At 38.1% G+C, this 20,443-nt stretch overlaps 1 protein-coding gene across 18 annotated transcripts in view; it reads right to left on the minus strand.

The window, feature by feature from the left end:
* Positions 1 to 3,661: 3,661 nt before the first annotated feature.
* PPHLN1 (periphilin 1) overlaps positions 3,662 to 20,443 on the minus strand; it is a 234,885-nt gene continuing 218,103 nt past the window's right edge. For 9 of the 18 annotated variants that reach the window (XM_053554755.1, XM_053554766.1, XM_053554764.1 and 6 more), the window contains 2 exons: positions 8,197 to 8,271; positions 3,662 to 4,388 (listed from right to left, as the gene is read on the minus strand). In XM_053554755.1, coding sequence (XP_053410730.1) covers positions 4,194 to 4,388; positions 8,197 to 8,271 — 270 coding nt within the window. In that variant the 3' untranslated portion in view covers positions 3,662 to 4,193. The remainder of the gene's footprint in view (positions 4,389 to 8,196; positions 8,272 to 20,443) is intronic. The other 9 variants (XM_053554769.1, XM_053554768.1, XM_053554761.1 and 6 more) reach the window with 1 other exon arrangement.

Below are 20,443 nucleotides of genomic sequence, written 5' to 3' on the forward strand. Positions count from 1 at the left end.
ATGTGTAACCCACAGGTCTTGGTCTGGCAAGTAGTGTGGCCCGTGCTCTCAGGAGCTCCCGGTGGCAGCCTGGGCAGTGCACAGCTGCAAACCTCTGGGGGCTGCTGCACACACACCAACTGCCCTCCAGCATGAACACTTCAGAGGAGACCAGATCACCATCCCCAAAGCTGCCACCAAAGCAGCTTCCTTGGAACTTAGCATCATGACAGGAAACTCTGGCGTGAAGCTGAAACCAGTATGTATTTCGGCAGTATAGTCCTTAAGGAAGAATTCCCTTCTAGAAGTTCTAGATCTGTGAACTGGCTCAAGGCCAGGAAGTGGCTAAGAACTATGAGAAATCTACATATTTAGCAAGAATACTCCATAAGTACTATTTCCAAATTTCATTCTTAACTAGGGAGAAAAGGTAAAACTACAAGCATTCAACAGCATTCACATTCTGCTCTTAATTTTTCCTGCCTTCATCCCCTAACCAGCTTTAATACACAGCTTATACCTTTCCCTTATACCATTTCCTCTTCCTAGGTTTCCATTATAATATTTCTCCTTTCTGCCTGAACAAATCCTGATCCTCTGAGACCCAGGGTTCTAATGCACCTTCCTTTGTGAAGCCAACTTTAAGTTGACAAATAATGAGTATCTACTGTGTGCCAAACTAGGCTAAGAACTGGGGTGCCCTCCAGGAGGTACTACAAAGAGGGAGGACTTTAATCCTACAATTCTTTGAAATTCAGATTCATAATCACCCAGGTATTAAGTACTTCGGTGCACCAGGCACCATCTTTTCTTGTTTAACTGGTTCTCAGACATCAAAACACTCTAAGTCACAAAGTTAATACAGTAGCTTCCTCTTTACCCACAGGGAATATGTTCCAAGACCACTGTCCCCCACCCCGAGGATGCCTGAAACTGTGGACAGTACTGAACCCTTTATAGCAGGCATCCTCAAACTGCGGCCAGCAGGCCACACAAAGCGGTGTGAATTGTATTTGTTCCCATTTTGTTTTTTACTTCAAAATAAGATATGTGCAGTGTGCACAGGAATTTGTTCATAGTTTTTTTTTTTAAACCATAGTCCGGCCCTCCAACAGTCTGAGGGACAGTGAACTGGCCCCCTGTTTAAAAAGTTTGAGGACGCCTGCTCTATAGTATGTTTTCTTTATACATACACAGGCATGGGAAAGTTTAATTTATAAATTATATACAGTAAGAGATTAACAACTAATAATAAAATACAGCATTTATACTATACTGTAATGAAAGTTATATGAATGTGGTCTCCCTCAAAATACCTATTTGCACTGTACTCACCCTCATGTGATATGTGAGAGAATAAAATGCCTATATGCTGAGATAAAGGAAGGGGAATGGTGCAAATATTATGACGCAGTGTTAGGCTACTGCTGACCTTCTGATAATACATCAGGAGGAGGATCATCTGCTGTGGGTGATCCTAGACTCATCAAGCCATGACCGTGCTGATGGCGGAGTGTCAGGAGCAGATGATGTGGATGCGCAGCGGGGTTGGGGGCATGCGGTGTGTGGGTCTGGTGGACAGACAGGACTCACATCGGCTGGGACACAGGAACAGACGAAGCGGATGCACAGTGGGTTGGGGGCATATGGAGTATGGGTCTGCTGGACAGACACAATTCACATCCCAGCTGGGACAAAGCAAGATGGCACAAGATTTTATCACTACTCAGAATGACACACAATTTAAAACTTATGAATTATTTATCTGGATATATAAAGTTCATACCAGAGTTGACTGTGGCTAAATGAAACCATGAAAAGAAAAACCACAGATGAAGGGGGAACACTGTAGTTTCTCAAATCTCAAACTTCCTCTATGCTGCTGCTGAGTAGGTGAACTGAATACTAGGGAGAAGTCTTGTAGTAGAGAGTAATGAAGCCTACATTTTAGCAAAACACTTTAAAACAGCCTGTTAAAATAAGAGAAAAGAATCTAATTATTCAGACACGGTTGCTTTATTTTGTACTTTAAAATTCACAAAAAGCTTTACAGTATCTGCGTTCCCCTTGATCATCAAGGCTTTATGGTAAGACAATGAAAATTTTATCACATCTATTGGGCATATTCAAAAACAATGGATAATTTACAAACAAATCTCTTTAATCAAGAACATTTTGTAAAATACACATTCTGGTACACATCAGAATTATCTATCCTAAAATTAGACTTTAAAGAGCTTAAAAAAAAAAAAAAAACAACTCTAAACAAACAGTTTAACACTGACAAGCCTACCAGAATAATGCTGATGGCAAGCTATAAACAGCTTTAAATGCTAAATGTAATTTGGGGGAAAGGGAGAGGAAGAAATTATCTGTTGAACCCACATTTCAATGCATCTGTTAGTAAGACTTCTCTAACTTAATGAATTTCAACAAAGTGAACAACTCCTTTGCCTTTGGTTATTTAAGTTTTATTTTTAAACTTCTGACACCTTGACTAAAGATAATGAATCCTGGGACTAGAATATTTAAGGAAAAGAAAAGCATTGGTGGGGAAAGAGGGAAAACAAGATCAGTACTTTTTTAGTTTATCAAAAGTAGATAACAAAAATCACTGCCATCAAGGAAGAATACTATAGTTGATATGCAGGACTTAGTTTGGCTTCAGGTTAGGTAAGTTAACATCTAACTGGCAAAAATAAAGACTCAAGGTAGTCTCATTTAGGAAATTAAAAAAAATAATTGTCGCCCTCAATTTAGTTTTTAGATCTGTGGACTACAATACATATTTTGAGGCACCTGTTACAGGATCTGTTAAAATTATTCATACTGCTATTTCCATTTGTCATATAATTTTTATGTAGCTCTTTAGATATTATCAGTAGGGGGCTACTAAAAATAACACCAGAATTTGAGGGAGAAGAGAGTAGAAAATGAAAAGAGGATGGGAGGATAATGAAATTGGGTAGCAATAACAAACATGATTTGTAAAGGTTTCCTCACTAAGTAACACCACAAAACTGTGTATTTTGGCTCAATGCCACTGGGCTGCTTAAGTGATCAGGAAACGAGCGGAACATCCTAACCGTCCCACTTAGATTCTCAACGAACCCATGATTTGGATGGGTCACTTGGGAAGGACTGTTTACACAGACTGCTCGGGAAGGGGTCACTGAGTTGGGCTTACTACCTATTGCCTTGTTTCTTTCAAGAACACTTCTGAAGGGCTAAGGACCACTAAAGGGCAGAACAAAGAACTCACTAAATTACAGAGATTAGAAACGAAATAATGTATACATAGTGTGATCACGGGCAGGTTATCAATCACCTTTCTTGTGGTGGGGAGTATGGGCCTACGGAAAAAACACAATTCCACCTCACTGCTGGGCTTACAAAAAAAGAAAAGTCTAAATTTTTCCTCTTTTGGTTAGAAATTTTTGAGAAATCTCAACTTTAAGATATCCCTAATCTCCATCCAAATTGCCCCTTCTTTTAGTTTTATTAAATGACATTGTTTAAGTCTCCCACATCAGTGAAAGATTCAGGTGTTTCAGAATTAATAGAAGATGCTGAATTTATGTACTTGGAATAAAAGGGTTTTTATTCTGAGGTGTTTTTTTATAGATTTAAGTGCTCTATATTATTACTCAATGAGACTTATTCTCAAACAAATATTCTGTACGATACTAAAGTATTCAGTTTATTACGATAGTACTTGAACATATAAAAGTTACAAAGCCTAAGAAAAGCAAGCAGCAACTCAATAAAATCACAACTCAGAATTCTAACATTTTCACATGGTATCATTCACTATGAAATGCAAACAGACTACTGATGTTTAAGTGGAATGATCTCTAGCCTGTACATTACACTCCTGTGACCAAATGATTACATACTTGGAAGACTGCAGAACATGAGTAGCCACTGAAAGCTGTTCTTCAGGACTGCTTTTTCAAAGCTTGGAAAATTAATTGACCATCATTTTAGGGGGCAAAAAAAAAAAGGTGAGTATGGATTAGGAGACTCTTACGTGTAGAAAACAATCCTAATGAAAATATTTTCAATAGATTCTTTTAGATGTTTATTTGATACTGCAAGTATGGTCAGCTATCATAAAGTATTTCTCTTCATCACAAAAATTCCATATATTAAGGATTTATGCAATCCAGGGAGGGGGGAAAAAAATCTAGAAACTTTTTGCCTGAGCAAGAAATCTAAAAAGGCTCTCCAAACTCTTGAGTTGAAGTATCGTACTCTGCAATGAAATGCTTGAGTTCTTCAACACATCGCTCACCTATCTCGTGTAAATTCTGCCTCAGCGCAAACTGTATAGACTTTTCTAACGAAGGATCTTTTTCAATCAGCATTTTCACCACCATCCCGAAAGTTTCACAGTCTTGTCGGTAAACCTAGAAAGGTGAACATTCTGGTTAGTGAGAAAGAAAATAATTAGCCAAACACTTAGCCAAACGAGATGACAGAATTATGATGTGGAAGACAATCCTTCTGTTGGACCTCTCTTCTTCTATCGTCATTATTGCCTGAGGCCAGTTAAACCTCTATCTTTGAGATTTGCTGACAACTTGAATGAGCAGAAAAACATTAATATACCATTTTACCAAATGTAGAAGTTTGACATGGCATTTGTGAGTATAAAGCAGTTTACTCAAAGGACATCAGACGATGAGGTGAGAATAACTAAGAACTAAGGCTGGGTGAAGCGTCTCAGTGGCTATTTCATTTTGTTTGGAAGAAATAAGTCTCTGGGCCCCTAACTTTAGATTCTTTGTTTGAATCATGCACATGACAAATTCAACGTTTTGTTTATTATATACAACCAACAACTATAAGAACGCCGAAAATATCTACTTAAAAAACTTTTCAAGTTATAAATGTTTAATAAAGCTAAAGTCACCAGGTAGAAGTTAAAATCAAAATAATATGCTATACACACGTGCACGAATGTTGAAGATATATTTTTCTACTTCAATGTGTATTATTTAATTTTATATTAACATACCTATACATTATCAGTGGCAATTAAATATTTCCTATCTAAATAAAAATTTCTAAGTTTCTCCCACACTAAATCTCATTTCCTTAATGTAGTCACAGAATGCATTTTAGATTTCTATGCTGTTTTTGCTACTCAGCAATTTGTGTATTTAAAGAAAAATTACAGTTAAGTCTCCATGACAATTAAATAAAATACAAATGATCTGATTTTAAAAAACTAATACATTAATTTTTACTTTCCTTATCTAACAATAACAATCAACACTGTTTATTGTCTAAAAGGGCTTTATTCATTTTAAAAAACTTTAGAAATAAGTGACATGAGCAACTTAGGCCTGGCTGATGATACATTTTTATTCCTCAAATGGTCAGTGCTAGTTGTAGTGATTGCTGCTGTATTTTCTAAGTGTCTGCAATATTTGTTCTTATTGCTTAAAAATACAGAACTTCTGCTGTCTCTACCAAAAAAAAAAAAAATATATATATATATATATATATATACATACATACATACATATATATATAGTGCCTGTCCGGTCTGTGAAGGTTAGCTCAACTTAAGGAGGTGGTCAACTATGGAGGTTCTACTGTATTAAAAATCCCTTATCTGCCTTCTCCATCTCAAACACATACACGTTTTTCTAAAAAGTAATGAAATTTACTCATAATAGCCATTAAGTTTAATTTAGCAATTTAAACAAATCATTTTGTCCAAATTATCCTAAGGTTTATCCTAAGAACTGATACCAATACTCATAAACCAGATTACATATGATAACAGAACACATTACGACTGGTCTAACAAATACACGATACCTAAAGTCAAGCCATTTCATTACCAAACTAGTCAGCCCACAAAATAACAGCCTTCTAACACCAACCAAAGGCCTCCGCAGACAGCTTTTTGGGTGGCCTAAATTTTACAGGTTTCTTTCTTTATAACAGATGAACTACATGTGGATAATGTTATACTGTGAATTAACCTGCAAATTCTTTAAACCCGCTTTTTATCTAAACTGTAACCATTTAGTATATTTACAGAACGTAAATATGCTGCAGATCTGCATATGAAAAATAAAACCATATTAAGATGTTCACACATTTATTTAAACTGTAAGCTACTGTCAATCTGGAGACAAGACACTGTAAGCATTTAAAGTTTGTTTTATTTTTAAATTTTAAGTACTTTTTGAATTATTTGTTGGAAATTAGACAAATGTTTGCATATTAGTTAGCAAGAACAACCAGAACTGCTAAAGTAACATTAATTTCCTACTAAAAGGTAAATTTTCTAAAAAGACTGACTGCTTACAATGTACTGGTTGGGCAACAGACAGGAAATAATTAGTTTTTTGTTAAAGGAAGACCCCACCCTCCAACATTTTATAAATACAATTCTCAACTGTCGGAAACCTGTTTCCGAAATCTGTTCCACAGTAAACTCAATCCCAAAACAGGAAGGGTGTAGTTATCTGTAGGAGAGTTTGTTTGCTTATGGTCCCTAGCTAGAAATTCATTAATAATCTTCAGATTTGAGAGCCACAGGCCACACAGGAAGACTTTCTTGTTACTGTTTTTGTGGAGCTTGGACCTCATCAAAACGAGAAGCAAGTTAAAGTGCGGGTGGAATTCACACAAACTGCAAGGGAAAAGTAGTTAAATTTGCAACACAATGAAAATACAGTCCAAATGTACTTTCACATATTCCTTTAGTATACATGACTGAGTTAATAGTTAAATTTCCATTACATTCTTTTAGGAATAAAGGAATATAATAAAACAAACTACCAAGGCTTTTTACCACTGATTATGCTTTCTGATGACTGAAAGAGTAACAGGCAAAACAAACGCAATGGCAAATTCGTTCTGCCTAAAAATTGCGGTATTAAAATGACGTAAAACTCCTCTGACATATAAAATCTTTACTTCTATTCCCACAAAGAAAGAAACAAAATCAAGGCAACATGAGTTGTTAGAAGAACTGTCATTTCAGATAAACCATCTTTAATTTATGAATTGCAATGCTGGAAGGACAGTTTGGAGGAATGACGGAGATTCAAACTATGTCTAAAACAGTATCTACTAATCTCGTGAGCACTTAAATTTAAATATACATGCATATATTCACCTTAATATTTAAATTATAATTTATGCTAGTATTAGGAGGTAACTGGTTAACTGGCAAAGTTAGACACACAGCCTTAAAGGGCTGGGGAATCCAAAGAGAACATTATTTCCTCCATTTCTTTTCTTTTTGAGACAGTCTCAAGCTGTGGTCCTGGGTACAGTCTCAATGCCTGCCCTATGTGCTGTAGCATTACAGCTCATAGCAACCTTCAACTCTTAAACTCAAGCAATCTTCTTGCCTCAGTTTTTCTATTTTCAGTAGAGACGGGGTCTCGCTTTTTTGCTCAGGCTGGTCTCAAATCGATCCACCCACCTCAGCCTCCCAGAGTGCTAGGATTACAGGCATGAGCCACCACACCTCGCCTTATTTCCTCTATTTCTGATGCCACATTTCACATAATCTCATGCCTTCATGTGCTATTTCAGAAGTCACATCCTACTGGGAGAAGTAAAAACAAATAATCAAGCGGAGCAGGGTGGGTCAGGGCTTCTTCCTCTAATCCTAGTCCTCGGAGGCTGAGGCAGGACAAACCCTGGTCTCTACTAAAAACAGAAAGATTAGCTGGGCATTGCTGCAGGCACCTATAGTCCTAGCTACTCAGGAGGCTGGGGGAGGAGGACTGCTTGAACCCAGGAGTTTGAGATTGCTATAAGCTAGGCTGATGCCACAGCACTCTAACCTGAGCAACAAAGTAAGACTCTCTCAAAAAAAAGAAAAATGAGATATTTATGTGTATAAGCAGTAGGGAAGGCCCAAAGAAAAGTAGTTCCAAGAGCAAGTTTATTGAGTTCCAATTGAATCCTGATTCTGCTAATGTGGAAGACGAGATAATTCTCCCTAACCCTGCCTGCCCAAGACTTTCATTTCTGAATCCCTGAACTTATGAATATGTTACTGTACATGGTATAAGGAACCTTAAGACAGAGAGCTTATCCTATATTATCTAGGTGGGGGCAATGTAACCACAAGAGTTCTAAAAAGGCAAATGCAGAAAGGGTCAAAGAGAGAGGCAATATGGCCACAGAAACAGAGGCTGAATGATGAGCTTTAAAAACAGAGGAAGGGGGTAGCACCTGTGGCTCAAAGGAGTAGGGTGCCGACCCCATATGCCGGGAGATGGTGGGTTCAAATCCAGGCCTGGACAAAAACTGCAAAAAAAAAAAAAAAAAAAAAAAAGATAGGGGAAGGAGTTACAAGCCAAGAAAACAAGTGGCCTCTAGAAACTAGAAAACACAAAAGAACAGATTCTCCCCAGAGCCTCTAGAGGAAGTTCAGTCCTATAGACACCTTGATTTGATTTCAGTAAAATCTGTTTTGGGCTTTATATATTCTTCTTGAGTTCACATGGAATATTAACCAAGTTAGACCACATTCTGGGCCATAAAACACACCTTAATTGTAAAATAACAGACACCGTATGAAGTATGCTCTCAGATCACAATTGTATTAAAAAATCAGCACCAGAAAGCTAGAAAATGCCAGAATATTTGGAGATTAAAGAACACACTTCTAAATTTACACATGGGTCAAAGAAGAAATCTCAGGGGAAATTTAAAACTATTTTGAACTAAATGAAAATTAAAATAAAACATCAAAATGTGTGTGGATTACAGCAAAAATACTGCTTAGAGAAAAATTTATAACATTAAATGCATATATCAGAAAAGAAGATATAAAATTAATCATCTAAACTAGGAAATTGGGGGCAGGGCGGGGGGAGAAATGAAATCCAAGAAGCAGAAGAAAAAATAAAAGAGCAAAAAAAAAAAAAACCCCAGGAAATTAATAGAGTATGATCAATAGAACCAAAAGCTGGTTCTCTGAAAAATCAATAAATCTGATGGCTCTCTGGTCAGGCTAACCAAGCAAGAAAGGAAGAAGCCACACGGTGTAACTACTGCACTCAGGGACATTCAAAGGGTAGTAAAGGAATACCAAAACAAGTCTGTGCCCACTCATTTGATAGCTTAGATGAAACACACCATTTCCTTGAAAGACACAATCTGCCAAAACTCATAAAAGAAGAAACAGATAATCTGAGCAGGCTTTTATCTGTTAAAAGAAATTGAATCAATTAGTTCAAAACATAACAGAAAGTACCAGGCCCAGAAGATTTCACTGTTGAATTCTATCACACATTTAAGAAAGAAATGATACCAATTTTCTACAATCTCCCACAGAAAACATAAGCAGAGGGGCTTCCTAACTCATTCTATAAGGCTGGCATTACCCTAATATCAAAACCAAAGACCTTATATAAAAAAAGGGAAAATGACAGGTCAATAGCTCTCATAAATATAGACAAAAATCCTCAACAAAACATTAGTATATCAAATCCAACAATATACAAAAATAATTATATACTATTACCAAGTAGGATTTATTCCAGATACATTAAAAAATTAACTAATGTTAATGGCAGGGGAAACTATCTGGGGAGAGGGGGTGTGTAAGAACTCTCTGCACTTTCTTGGGATTTTTCTGTAAACTTAAAACAGCTCTAAAAATTAAATCTATTAAAATAGTTTTAAAAAAGAATCACATGAACAAATAGAAAAAAGGGGCAAAACATTTCTTAACCTCTGTACCTCAGTTTCAGTACCTATATCCAACTATGCTGTCATGAGGATTAAATAAAATAATACAGAGTACTCAGAAAGTGTCTGCATACAGGCAGCATTCATTCTACATCAGATCAGTAATCATGATAGAAAGAGGAGAAACACTATTCTGTGCAGAGAAGGGAGTATTAGAAAGTAGTGTTAGAACTAAAACATCCCTTTAGGAAAATACGCAAGAGGAGAAGAAGTGGTGGGAAATTCTTTTGGCTTAGCATAGCTAGAGTTTAGGGTTGTGTTCTCCTGAAAGGAGATTGCAAAGAGGTTTCTTTCAAGGAAATATGGACCTATAAATAAGCCATTAGCTACAAGGAGAAAATAGATCCTTTGGAGATGTATCAAAAAGAGAAAATGGTTAATAATCAATGCTTAGGGCTCCTGAGAGCTGGGACAATAAATGTGAGTGATGTGTTAAAGATGAGATTAGAGTAGGCATCCTCAAACTGCGGCCCAGGGGCCACATGAAGCGGTGTGAATTGTATTTGTTCCAGTTTTGTTTTTTACTTCAAAAGAAGGTATATGCAGTGTGCATAGGAATTTGTTCATAGTTGTTTTTTTTTTTAAACTACAGTCCGGCCCTCCAATGGTCTGAGGGACAGTGAATTGGCTCCCTGTTTAAAAAGTTTGAGGACGCCTGGAATAAAGGCTTTACAAGTATTAACAGTTGCCCCCTTATCTGAGGTTCCAGTTTCCGTGGTTCCAGTTACCACAGTCCAAACATATTTAATGGAAAATTCCATAAATAAACAATTCACAAGTTTTAAATTTCATGCCATTCTGAGAAGCACAATGAAATCTATACCATCCCAGCCCTATCCTACCAGGATGTGATCAGCCCTTGTCCAGCCCATTCTCATCGAATAAGCTACCACAGAAAACATAATAAGGAAGACAAAGAACCAGGAGACAGTAAAGACACAACATCTGCAAAATGACTCAAGCCTATAATCCTAGCACTTTGGGAGGTCCAGGTAGGAGGCAGGCTTGAGGGCAGGAGTTTGAGACCATCCTGAATAAGAAAAAGAACTCGTCTCTCCAAAAGAATAAAAATAGCCGGCCATGGTGGCACACATCTGGAACCCCAGCTACTTGGGAGGCTGAGGTAAGAGGATGGCTTGAGCCCAGCAATTTGAGGTTGCTACGAGTTGGGCTAACACCATGGCACTCTAGCCTAGGGCAACAGAGTGACTGTTGGAAAAAAAAAAAAAGACCAGACCAGACAGACCAAACCTACCAACTGGATTTGGAGATGAGAAAGAAAGAGTTAACCACAGGCAGTTTACTGGGATGGAGGGGATTACAGAACTCTGGCATCCAATATAGTAGCCACTAACTACTAATTTAAGTTTAACTAAATTTAAACTTAATTAATGAAATAGAATTAAGTTAAAAATTCAGTTCCTCAGTCACACTAGCTCCATTTCAAATGCTAGTAGCTACAAAACATTTTCATCATTGCAGAAAATTCTGTTTAGCAGTGTTGTCAAGGAGGACAGAGGAATGACAACAGGGGAAAGATGCAGCAGTGTAAGTGTTAACCCAGTAAAGGAAATAATATATACTTGCAAACATTTTATTATTAAAGTGGGTAGTAAAAGCTTACCACTTTTAAAGAAGCATTGTGAAATATAATTAGTATCTGTGAAATGTTCTACAACCTTTTGACAAAAGTCAAATATAAACACAAATTTAAAAAAGGATCTCCAACTAGGGCTTAGTGTACAGGACACATTCATAACATCCTAATGTGCTGATGACGTTGTAAGAAAAAGCAACAGCACACTGATGTTAAATATTGGAGACAAATTTAAAGCCTTTCATTTTAGTCTATAATAATGCAGAAGGTGTCAAAACTATTATAATCTATCTTGCTTCTTGTGCTGTATTAATAGAAAAAGATATCTTTGAGTCTGCTTCCTCAAAGCTGTAGCCCCATTAGCTCTTAAAAGCACAGCTCTTAATAGCCGGGCGTTGTGGCGGGCGCCTGTAGTCCCAGCTACTGGGGAGGCTGAGGCAGGAGAATCGCTTGGGCCCAGGAATTGAAGGTTGCTGTGAGCTGTGTGAGGCCACGGCACTCTACCAGGGTAATAAAGCTAGACTCTGTCTCTACAAAAAAAAAAAAAAAAAAGCACAGCTCCTAAAAAGAACACTGGTGGTTGCTAAGAAATGCATTATGAAAACACAGATTAGATCTACAGTACATATATTCATCATGTACGTAAAACTACTACCACAAAAAAAATTACTCAAAATTAATGACAAAGTAAATGTTAAAGAGCCTTAGCAGAGCTGCCCAGGGACCTATGCCGGACCCGCGATCCGCACACTCCCGGAACTCCATAAGAGCTGTGCCAGGACCAGGATTGGCACCCTCCCAAACCTCCGGAGGAGCTGCACTGCAACCCGTGATGGGCACACTCCCAGACCTCCGAAAGAGCTGCACCACACTCGCTGGCACTCCCCACTACGTGACCAGGAACTCCAGGAGCAGAGCAACCCCGCCTCCTCCCTCCTGTACCCTCCCAGCCTCCACACCAGCCTGCTCTTCTGGCCAGGGACTCTGGTAGCCATGTGCCCTCCAGAGCCCTCCCTGCCTCTGCGGGGAGCCCTTCTCCTGGCCAGAGGCTGCTGGAGCCTCGGGCCCTCTGTGCCAAAGTCATTAGACGGCAGGCACTCCCAGAACCATGTGCACCCCCACCCCCGCCCTGTTCCTGGATCGGGGGTGTCACACTCCAGAGCTGCTCCCACAACCAGAACTCCCTGGCTGGGGCAGCCAAGAAGAGCAACACAGGGTCACTCCCTATGAAGATCCAGCAACAATAGAGTGATTCCCCCCGGGGTCTAATCTCGGAGAGACACCACCCCAACTCTGAGGACGGCCAGAGGCAACTGTGAAAAACAATCATGAGAGGAAATCATGGTTAAAACTCTGGCAATATGAATAATCAGAGTAAATCAACTCCCCCAAAGAACAATGGGGCAGACACAGCACAAGATCCCATGCACAAACAAATAACTGAGATGTCAGAAATCAAATTCGGAATCTGGATAGCAAATAAGATCGAATTATAATTCCAAGCAGTAACCCAAAAGATGTCTCAAGAAATCAACAAATTCAAAGACCAAATGACCAAAGATCCTGACACATTGAGACAAGAAGTTGCAGTCCTCAAAGATCTGAGAAACACAGTAGAATCCCTCAGTAACAGAATGGAGCAAGCAGAAGAAAGGATTTCTGACATTGAAGACAAAGCTTTCCAACGCTCCCAAACTCTCAAAGAGGAAGAGAAATGGAGGGTAAAAACAGATCACTCTCTCAGAGAGCTCTGGGATAATTCGAAGAAAACCAGTATTTGTCTTATAGGGATCCCAGAAAGCGACAAAGTGGCTTCACAAGACACAGAGTCTCTTCTCCATGAGATCATGAAGGAGAACTTTCCAGACATGCCAAGAGATTCTGAAATTCAGATAGCAGACAGTTTCAGAATTCCAGCATGACTCAACCCGAATAAGACATCCCCCAGACACATCATCATCAATTTCACTAAAGTTAATATGAAGGAGAAAATTCTGAAAGCAGCCAGATGAAAGAAAACCATCACCTACAAGGGCAAGAATATTAGAATAACCACAGATCTCTCTGCTAAAACCTTACAGGCTAGAAGAGGATGCTCATCGACTTTTAATCTCCTAAAACAAAATAACTTTCAATCCAGGATCCTGTACACAGCTAAACTGAGTTTCATTTATGATGGAGAAACGAAATACTTTAATGACATTCACATGTTGAAGAAATTTGCTACAACTAAACCAGCTCTCCAGGATATTTTCAGACTTATCCTCCATAAAGACCAGCATAATCATCCACCACAAAAGTAAACACATCCAGAAAATTTTGATCAAATTCCAACTTCCAGGGCGGCGCCTGTGGCTCAGTGAGTAGGGCGCCGGTCCCATATGCCGGAGGTGGCGGGTTCAAACCCAGCCCCGGCCAAAAAAAAAAAAAAAAAAACAAATTCCAACTTCCACAGTCGCAAAAGGATTAAAAATGTCCACCGGACTTTGGAAAGGCTTATCAATATTTTCAATTAATGTGAAGTGTTTAAACTGTCCTCTAAAGAGGCACAGGTTGGCTGCCTGGATACAAAAACTCAAGCCAGATATCTGCTGCATACAAGAATCTCATCTTGGGGCAGTGCCTGTGGCTCAAACGGGTAGGGTGCCGGCCCCATATGACAGAGGTGGTGGGTTCAAACCCAGCCCCAGCCAAAAACTACAAAAAAAAAAAAAAAAAAAGAATCTTATCTTACATTAAAAGACAAATATAGACTCAAGGTGAAGGGATGGTCATCTATACTCCAGAAAAATGGGAAGTAGAAAAAAGCAGGAATTGCAATCCTATTCGCAGATGCAATAGTCTTTAAACCAACCAAAATAAGGAAGGATAAGGATGGACACTTTATATTTGTTAAAGGTAATAATTAATATGATGAGATTTCAATTATTAATATTTATGCGCCCAACCAGAATGAGCCTCAATTTATAAGAGAAACTCTAACAGACATAAGCAACTTGATTTCCTCCAATTCCATAGTAGTTGGAGATTTTAACACCCCTTTAGCAGTGCTGGATAGATCCCAAAAAAAGAAGCTAAGCCAAGAAATCTTAGATTTAAACTTCACCATTCAACATCCGGACTTAACAGACATCTACAGAACATTTCATCCCAACAAAACTGAATACACATTCTTCTCATCAGCCTACAGAACATACTCCAAAATCGACCACATCCTAGGCCAAAAATCTAACCTCAGCAAATTAAAAAAAAAAAAAAATAGAAAGTATTCCTTGCATCTTCTCAGACCATCATGGATTAAAAGTTGAACTCAATAATAACAGGAACCTGCATACCCATACAAAAACATGTAAGCTAAATAACTTTATTTTGAAGGATAGATGGGTTATAGACGAGATAAAGAAGGAAATCACCAAATTTTTAGAACAAAACAACAATAAAGACACGAATTATCAGAACCTCTGGGATACTGCAAAGGCAGTCCTAAGAGGGAAATTTATACCACTGAAAGCCTTCCTCAAGAAAATGGAAAGAGAGGAAGTAAATAACTTAATGAGAAATCTCAAGCAACTAGAGAAGGAACAATATTCCAACCAGAAACCCAGCAGAAGAAAAGAAATAACCCAGATCAGAGCAGAATTAAATGAAACTGAAAACAAAAGAATTATACAACAGATCAATAAATCCAAAAGTTGGTTTTTTGAAAAGGTCAATAAAATAGATAAACCATTGGCCAACCTAACCAGGAAAAAAAGAGTAAAATCTCTAATTTCATCAATCAGAAATGGTAACGATGAAATAACAACAGACCCCTCACAAATTCAAAAAATCCTTAACGAATCTTATAAGAAACTTTACTCTCAGAAATATGAAAATCTGAAAGAAATCGACCAATACCTGGAAGTACGCCACCTACCAAGACTTAGTCAGAACGAAGTGGAAATGTTGAACAGGCCTATATAAAGTTCTGAAATAGCATCAACTATACAAAATCTCCCTAAAAAGAAAAGCCCAGGACCAGATGGCTTTACGTCAGAATTCTACCAAACCTTTAAAGAAGAACTAGTACCTATATTACTAAACCTCTTCCAAAATATAGAAAAAGAATGAATACTACCCAACACATTCTACGAAGCAAACAGCACCTTGATCCCTAAACCAGGGAAAGACCCAACAAAAAAAACTATACACCAGTATCACTAATGAATATTGATGCTAAAATACTCAATAAGATTCTAACAAACAGAATCCAACAACACATCAAAAAAATTATACGCCATGACCAAGTAAGATTTATCCCAGGGTCTCAAGGCTGGTTCAATATACGTAAATCTATAAATGTAATTCAGCACATAAACAAATAAAAAATAAAGACCATATGATTCTCTCAATTGATGCAGAAAAAACTTTTGATAATATCCAGCATCCCTTCATGATCAGAACACTTAAGAAAACTGGTATAGAAGGGACATTTCTTAAAGTAATAGAAGCCATGTACAGCAAACCCACAGCCAATATCGTACTGAATGGAGTTAAATTGAAATCATTTCCACTTAGATCAGGAACCAGGCAAGGTTGCCCATTGTCTCCATTGCTCTTTAACATTGTAATGGAACTTTTAGCCATTGCAATTAGGGAAGAAAAGGCGATCAGGGGTATCCACATAGGGTCAGAAGAGATAAAACTTTCACTCTTCGCAGATGACATGATCATATGTCTGGAAAACACTAGGAATTCTACTACAAAACTTTTAGAAGTGATCAAGGAATTACAGCAATGTCTCAGGCTACAAAATCAACACCCATAAATCTGTAGCCTTTATATATACCAACAATAGGCAAGACAAAAAAAAAAGTCAAGGACTCTATTCCTTTCACAGTAGTGCCAAAGAAGATGAAATATTTGGGCGTTTATCTAACAAAGGATGTGAAAGATCTCTATAAAGAGAACTATGAAACTCTAAGAAAAGAAATAGCTGAAGATGTTAACAAATGAAAAAACATACCATGCTTCCCATGGCTGGGAAGAATCAACATTGTTAAAATGTCTATACTACCCAAAGCAATATATAATTTTAATGCAATTCCTATCAAAGCTCCATTGTCATATTTTAAAGATCTTGAAAAAATAATACTTCGTTTTATATGGAATCAGCAAAAAACCTCTAATAGCCAAAACATTACTCAGAAATAAAAACAAAGTAGGAGGAATCACACTACCAGACCTGAGACTGTACTATAAATTGATAGCGATCAAAACAGCATGGAACTGGCACAAAAACAGAGAAGTAGATGCCTGGAACAGAATAGAGAACCAAGAGATGAACCCAGCTACTTACCGTTATTTAATCTTTGACAAGCCAATTAAAAACATTCAGTGGGGAAAAGATTCCCTATTTAACAAATGGTGCTGGGTGAACTGGCTGGTGATCTGTAAAAGACTTAAACCGGACCCACACCTTTCACCATTAACTAAGATAGACTCCCACTGGATTAAAGATTTAAACTTAAGACATGAAACTATAAAAATACTTGAAGAAAGTGCAGAGAAAACTCTTGAAGGAATCGGCTTGCGTGAATATTTTATGAGGAGGACTCCCCATGGCAATTGAAGCAGTATCAAAAATACATTACTGAGACCTGATCAAACTAAAAAGCTTCTGCACAGCCAAGAACACAGTAAGTAAAGCAAGCAGACAGCCCTCAGAATGGGAGAAAATATTTGCTGGTTATACCTCCGATAAAGGTCTAATAACCAGAATCCACAGAGAACTCAAACGTATTAGCAAGAAAAGAACAAGGGATCCCATCTTAGGGTGGGCAAAGGACTTGAAGAGAAACTTCTCTAAAGAAGACAGATGCACGATCTACAGACACATGAAAAAAGCTCATCATCCTTAATCATCAGAGAAATGCAAATCAAAACTTCTTTGAGATATCACCTAACTCCAGTAAGAGTAGCCCACATAACAAAATCCCAAAACCAGAGATGTTGGCATGGATGTGGAGAAAAGGACACACTTCTACGCTGCTGGTGGGAATGCACACTAATATGTTCCTTCTGGAAGGATGTTTGGAGAATACTTCGAGATTTAAAAATAGATCTTCCATTTGATGCTATAATTCTTTTACTAGGTTTATACCCAGAAGACCAAAAATCACAATATAACAAAGACATCTGTACCAGAATGTTTACTGCAGCCCAATTCATAATTGTTAAGTCATGGAAGAAGCCCAAGTGCCCATCGACCCACGAATGGACTAGCAAATTGTGGTACATGTATACCATGGAATATTATGCAGCCTTAAAGAAAGATGGAGACTTTACCTCTTTCATGTTTACACGGATGGAGCTGGAACATATTCTTCTTAGCAAAGTACCTCAAGAATGGAAGAAAAAGTATCCAATGTACTCAGCCCTAATATGAAGCTAATTTATAGCTCTCACACGAAGGCTATAGCCCAACTATAGAACAAGAATATGGGGAAGGGGCCAAGGGAGGGGAAGAGAGGGGGGAGGTTAGGGTGTAGGGAGGGTAATGGGTGCATCTTAGAATGGGTACAGGCGAAACCTACTAAATGCAGAATACAAACGTCCACATACAATAACTAAGAAAATGCCACGAAGGCTATGTTGAACATTTTGACGAGAATATTTCAGATTGTATATGAAACCAGCACATTGTACCCCTTGATTCCACAAATGTACACAGCTATGATTTAACAATAAAAAAATAAATAAATAAAACAACAATGACAACTGCAACAACAACAACAACAAAAAAATAGCCGAGCATTGTGGCAGGCACCTGTATTCCCAGCTACTTAGGAGACTGAAGCAAGAGAATCACTTAAGCCCAAGAGTTTGAGATTGCTGTGAGCTGTGATGCCAGCGCACTCTACCCAGGGTGACAGCTTGAGATGCTAAATAAATAAATAAATAAATATAAAAACAAAACAAAAAAGAAAAAAAAAAGAGGCTTAGCAATCAATGTTTTTAGTATTTTCATACATAAATCCAGACAAATTTATAAATTTACAAGATTTGACCAAAGATTAATAATTATGAATTTATCTTTTCACTCTTTTAAGTTTATTATTTCTTTCAATCATGATACGAAAAGGAATAGACGAAAAGGAATAAAATAATTCTAAATGTAGAAATGTCTAGCAGTGGCACCTGTGGCTCAGTGAGTAGGGCGCCATATACCGAGGGCGGTGGGTTCGAACCCAGCCCCGGCCAAACTGAAATAAAAAAAAGTAGCCAGATGTTGTGGTGGGCGCCTGTAGCCCCAGCCTTTTGGGAGGCTGAGGCAAGAGAATCAGCTAAGCCCAAGAGCTGGAGGTTGCTGTGAGCTGTGATGCTACGGCCCTCTACCAAGGGCGACAAAGTGAGACTCTGTCTCTAAAAAAAATATACATATATATATATATACACACACACACACATATATGTATGCATATCTATGTATATATATATATATAGAGAGAGAGAGAGAGAGAAAGAAATGTCCACAGAATAATTTACTAATGCCAAAACCAGATCCCATGAAGTTTAATCAAATCTCAAGTTAGTGCTGACTGAACATGCTGTAAAGGAAATATCTACAGTAACAGTACTTTATTTAGTGGAGGGACACATATACCAGAAATACAAAAACATGCACGAGCATTATCACTCTGAGAAGAGGTTTTAAAAAATATTAAACTCCAGCTAATGATGTGTGTGTTGATGTGTTTAGGACTGAAGTGTGCTATTTACAACATACATCAAAAAATACGACACGCATCAAAAAATAAGATGGATTAATGGATGAACAGAGGAACTGTGTAAGGAAGAACAGGTCTCCTCTCCTATACTCTCACAATACTCAGTCCTTTATTTCTGACCATTCCCACACAGCAATTCCTGGCAGACACCAACTGGGGTTAAAGTCGGATCCCACTGGCTAAGGACTTAGTCCCAAGACAACCCCTTGCCCCCAGAAGCCGGTCATCCGTCGGGGGCCTCCAGAATTTCTGACCAGGTATAAATACAAAGGTTCCCACGACTTCTTCCCTCAGATTGGATCATTTGCTAGAGCGGCTCACAGAGAGCCGTTTATTATAGAAGGGTACAACTCAGAAACTGCCAATGGAAGAGACACACCGGGCAAAGAAAAGGGAAAGGGGCACAGAGCCTCCATGCCCTCTGTCCTGTCACCTTCCCAGCAACCCAGAAGCTATCTGAATCCTGTTGGCCCTTTGGCACTTAAAAAAAAAAATTCCAGTATGTATATTTGAGGCTTACAATATGAAGTGTTATGGGGATATCATGTAGATATTAATAGTAAAATACTTACTACAGTGAACCAGATTAACGTGTCTATCACCTCACCATACATGCAGTTGACCCTTGAACAACATGGGTTTGAGCTGCTTGGGTCCATTTACATGCAGATTTTCCCCCACTCTTGCCTTGAGGCGGCAAGACCAACCCCTTGTCTTCCTCCTCAGCCTACTTAATGTAAGGACAATGAGGATGAAGGCCATTATGAAGTTCCACTTCCACTTAACAAGTAGTAAATATATTTTCTCTCCCTTGTGATTTTCTTATGAACATTTTCTTTCCTCTAGTATACTTTCTTGTAAGAACATACCTACTATGTGCAAGGCACTGGATTTGGTCAGCAATAACAACACACTTTTGCTAAAAGAAATTATATTCAAGTACTATAAAAAGAGCAATAAATTTAAAACAACCAAAATCAAATTAGAACACAGTAAATGCCATAAGAGAAATATAAAGCATTATAATGATTCGAAATAAAAGATCATGGGTGGATGGTTAAGGGAAGGGGAGCAGCTTGGAAACAAATTAACACAGTGTGTTTAAACAGTAATTAATCTTGGAATACTACATTCAGGGAATTTTTTTAAAAAGATGACTAATAATAAGACTAGAATCAAAATGGAGCTAGATATGAACAGCTAAGGCAAAGACCAAATTCTCGGATTTAAAATAACATAGTGGGGGCTCCGTGCCTGTAGCTCAGTAGTTAGGGCACTAGCCACATATACCACGGCTGGAAGATTTGAACCAGGCCCCAGCCCACTAAACAATGATGACAACTACAACAAAAAAATA

This window comes from Nycticebus coucang, chromosome 12 (genome assembly GCF_027406575.1).
Source record: "Nycticebus coucang isolate mNycCou1 chromosome 12, mNycCou1.pri, whole genome shotgun sequence".
Classification (NCBI taxonomy): Eukaryota; Metazoa; Chordata; class Mammalia; order Primates; family Lorisidae; genus Nycticebus; species Nycticebus coucang.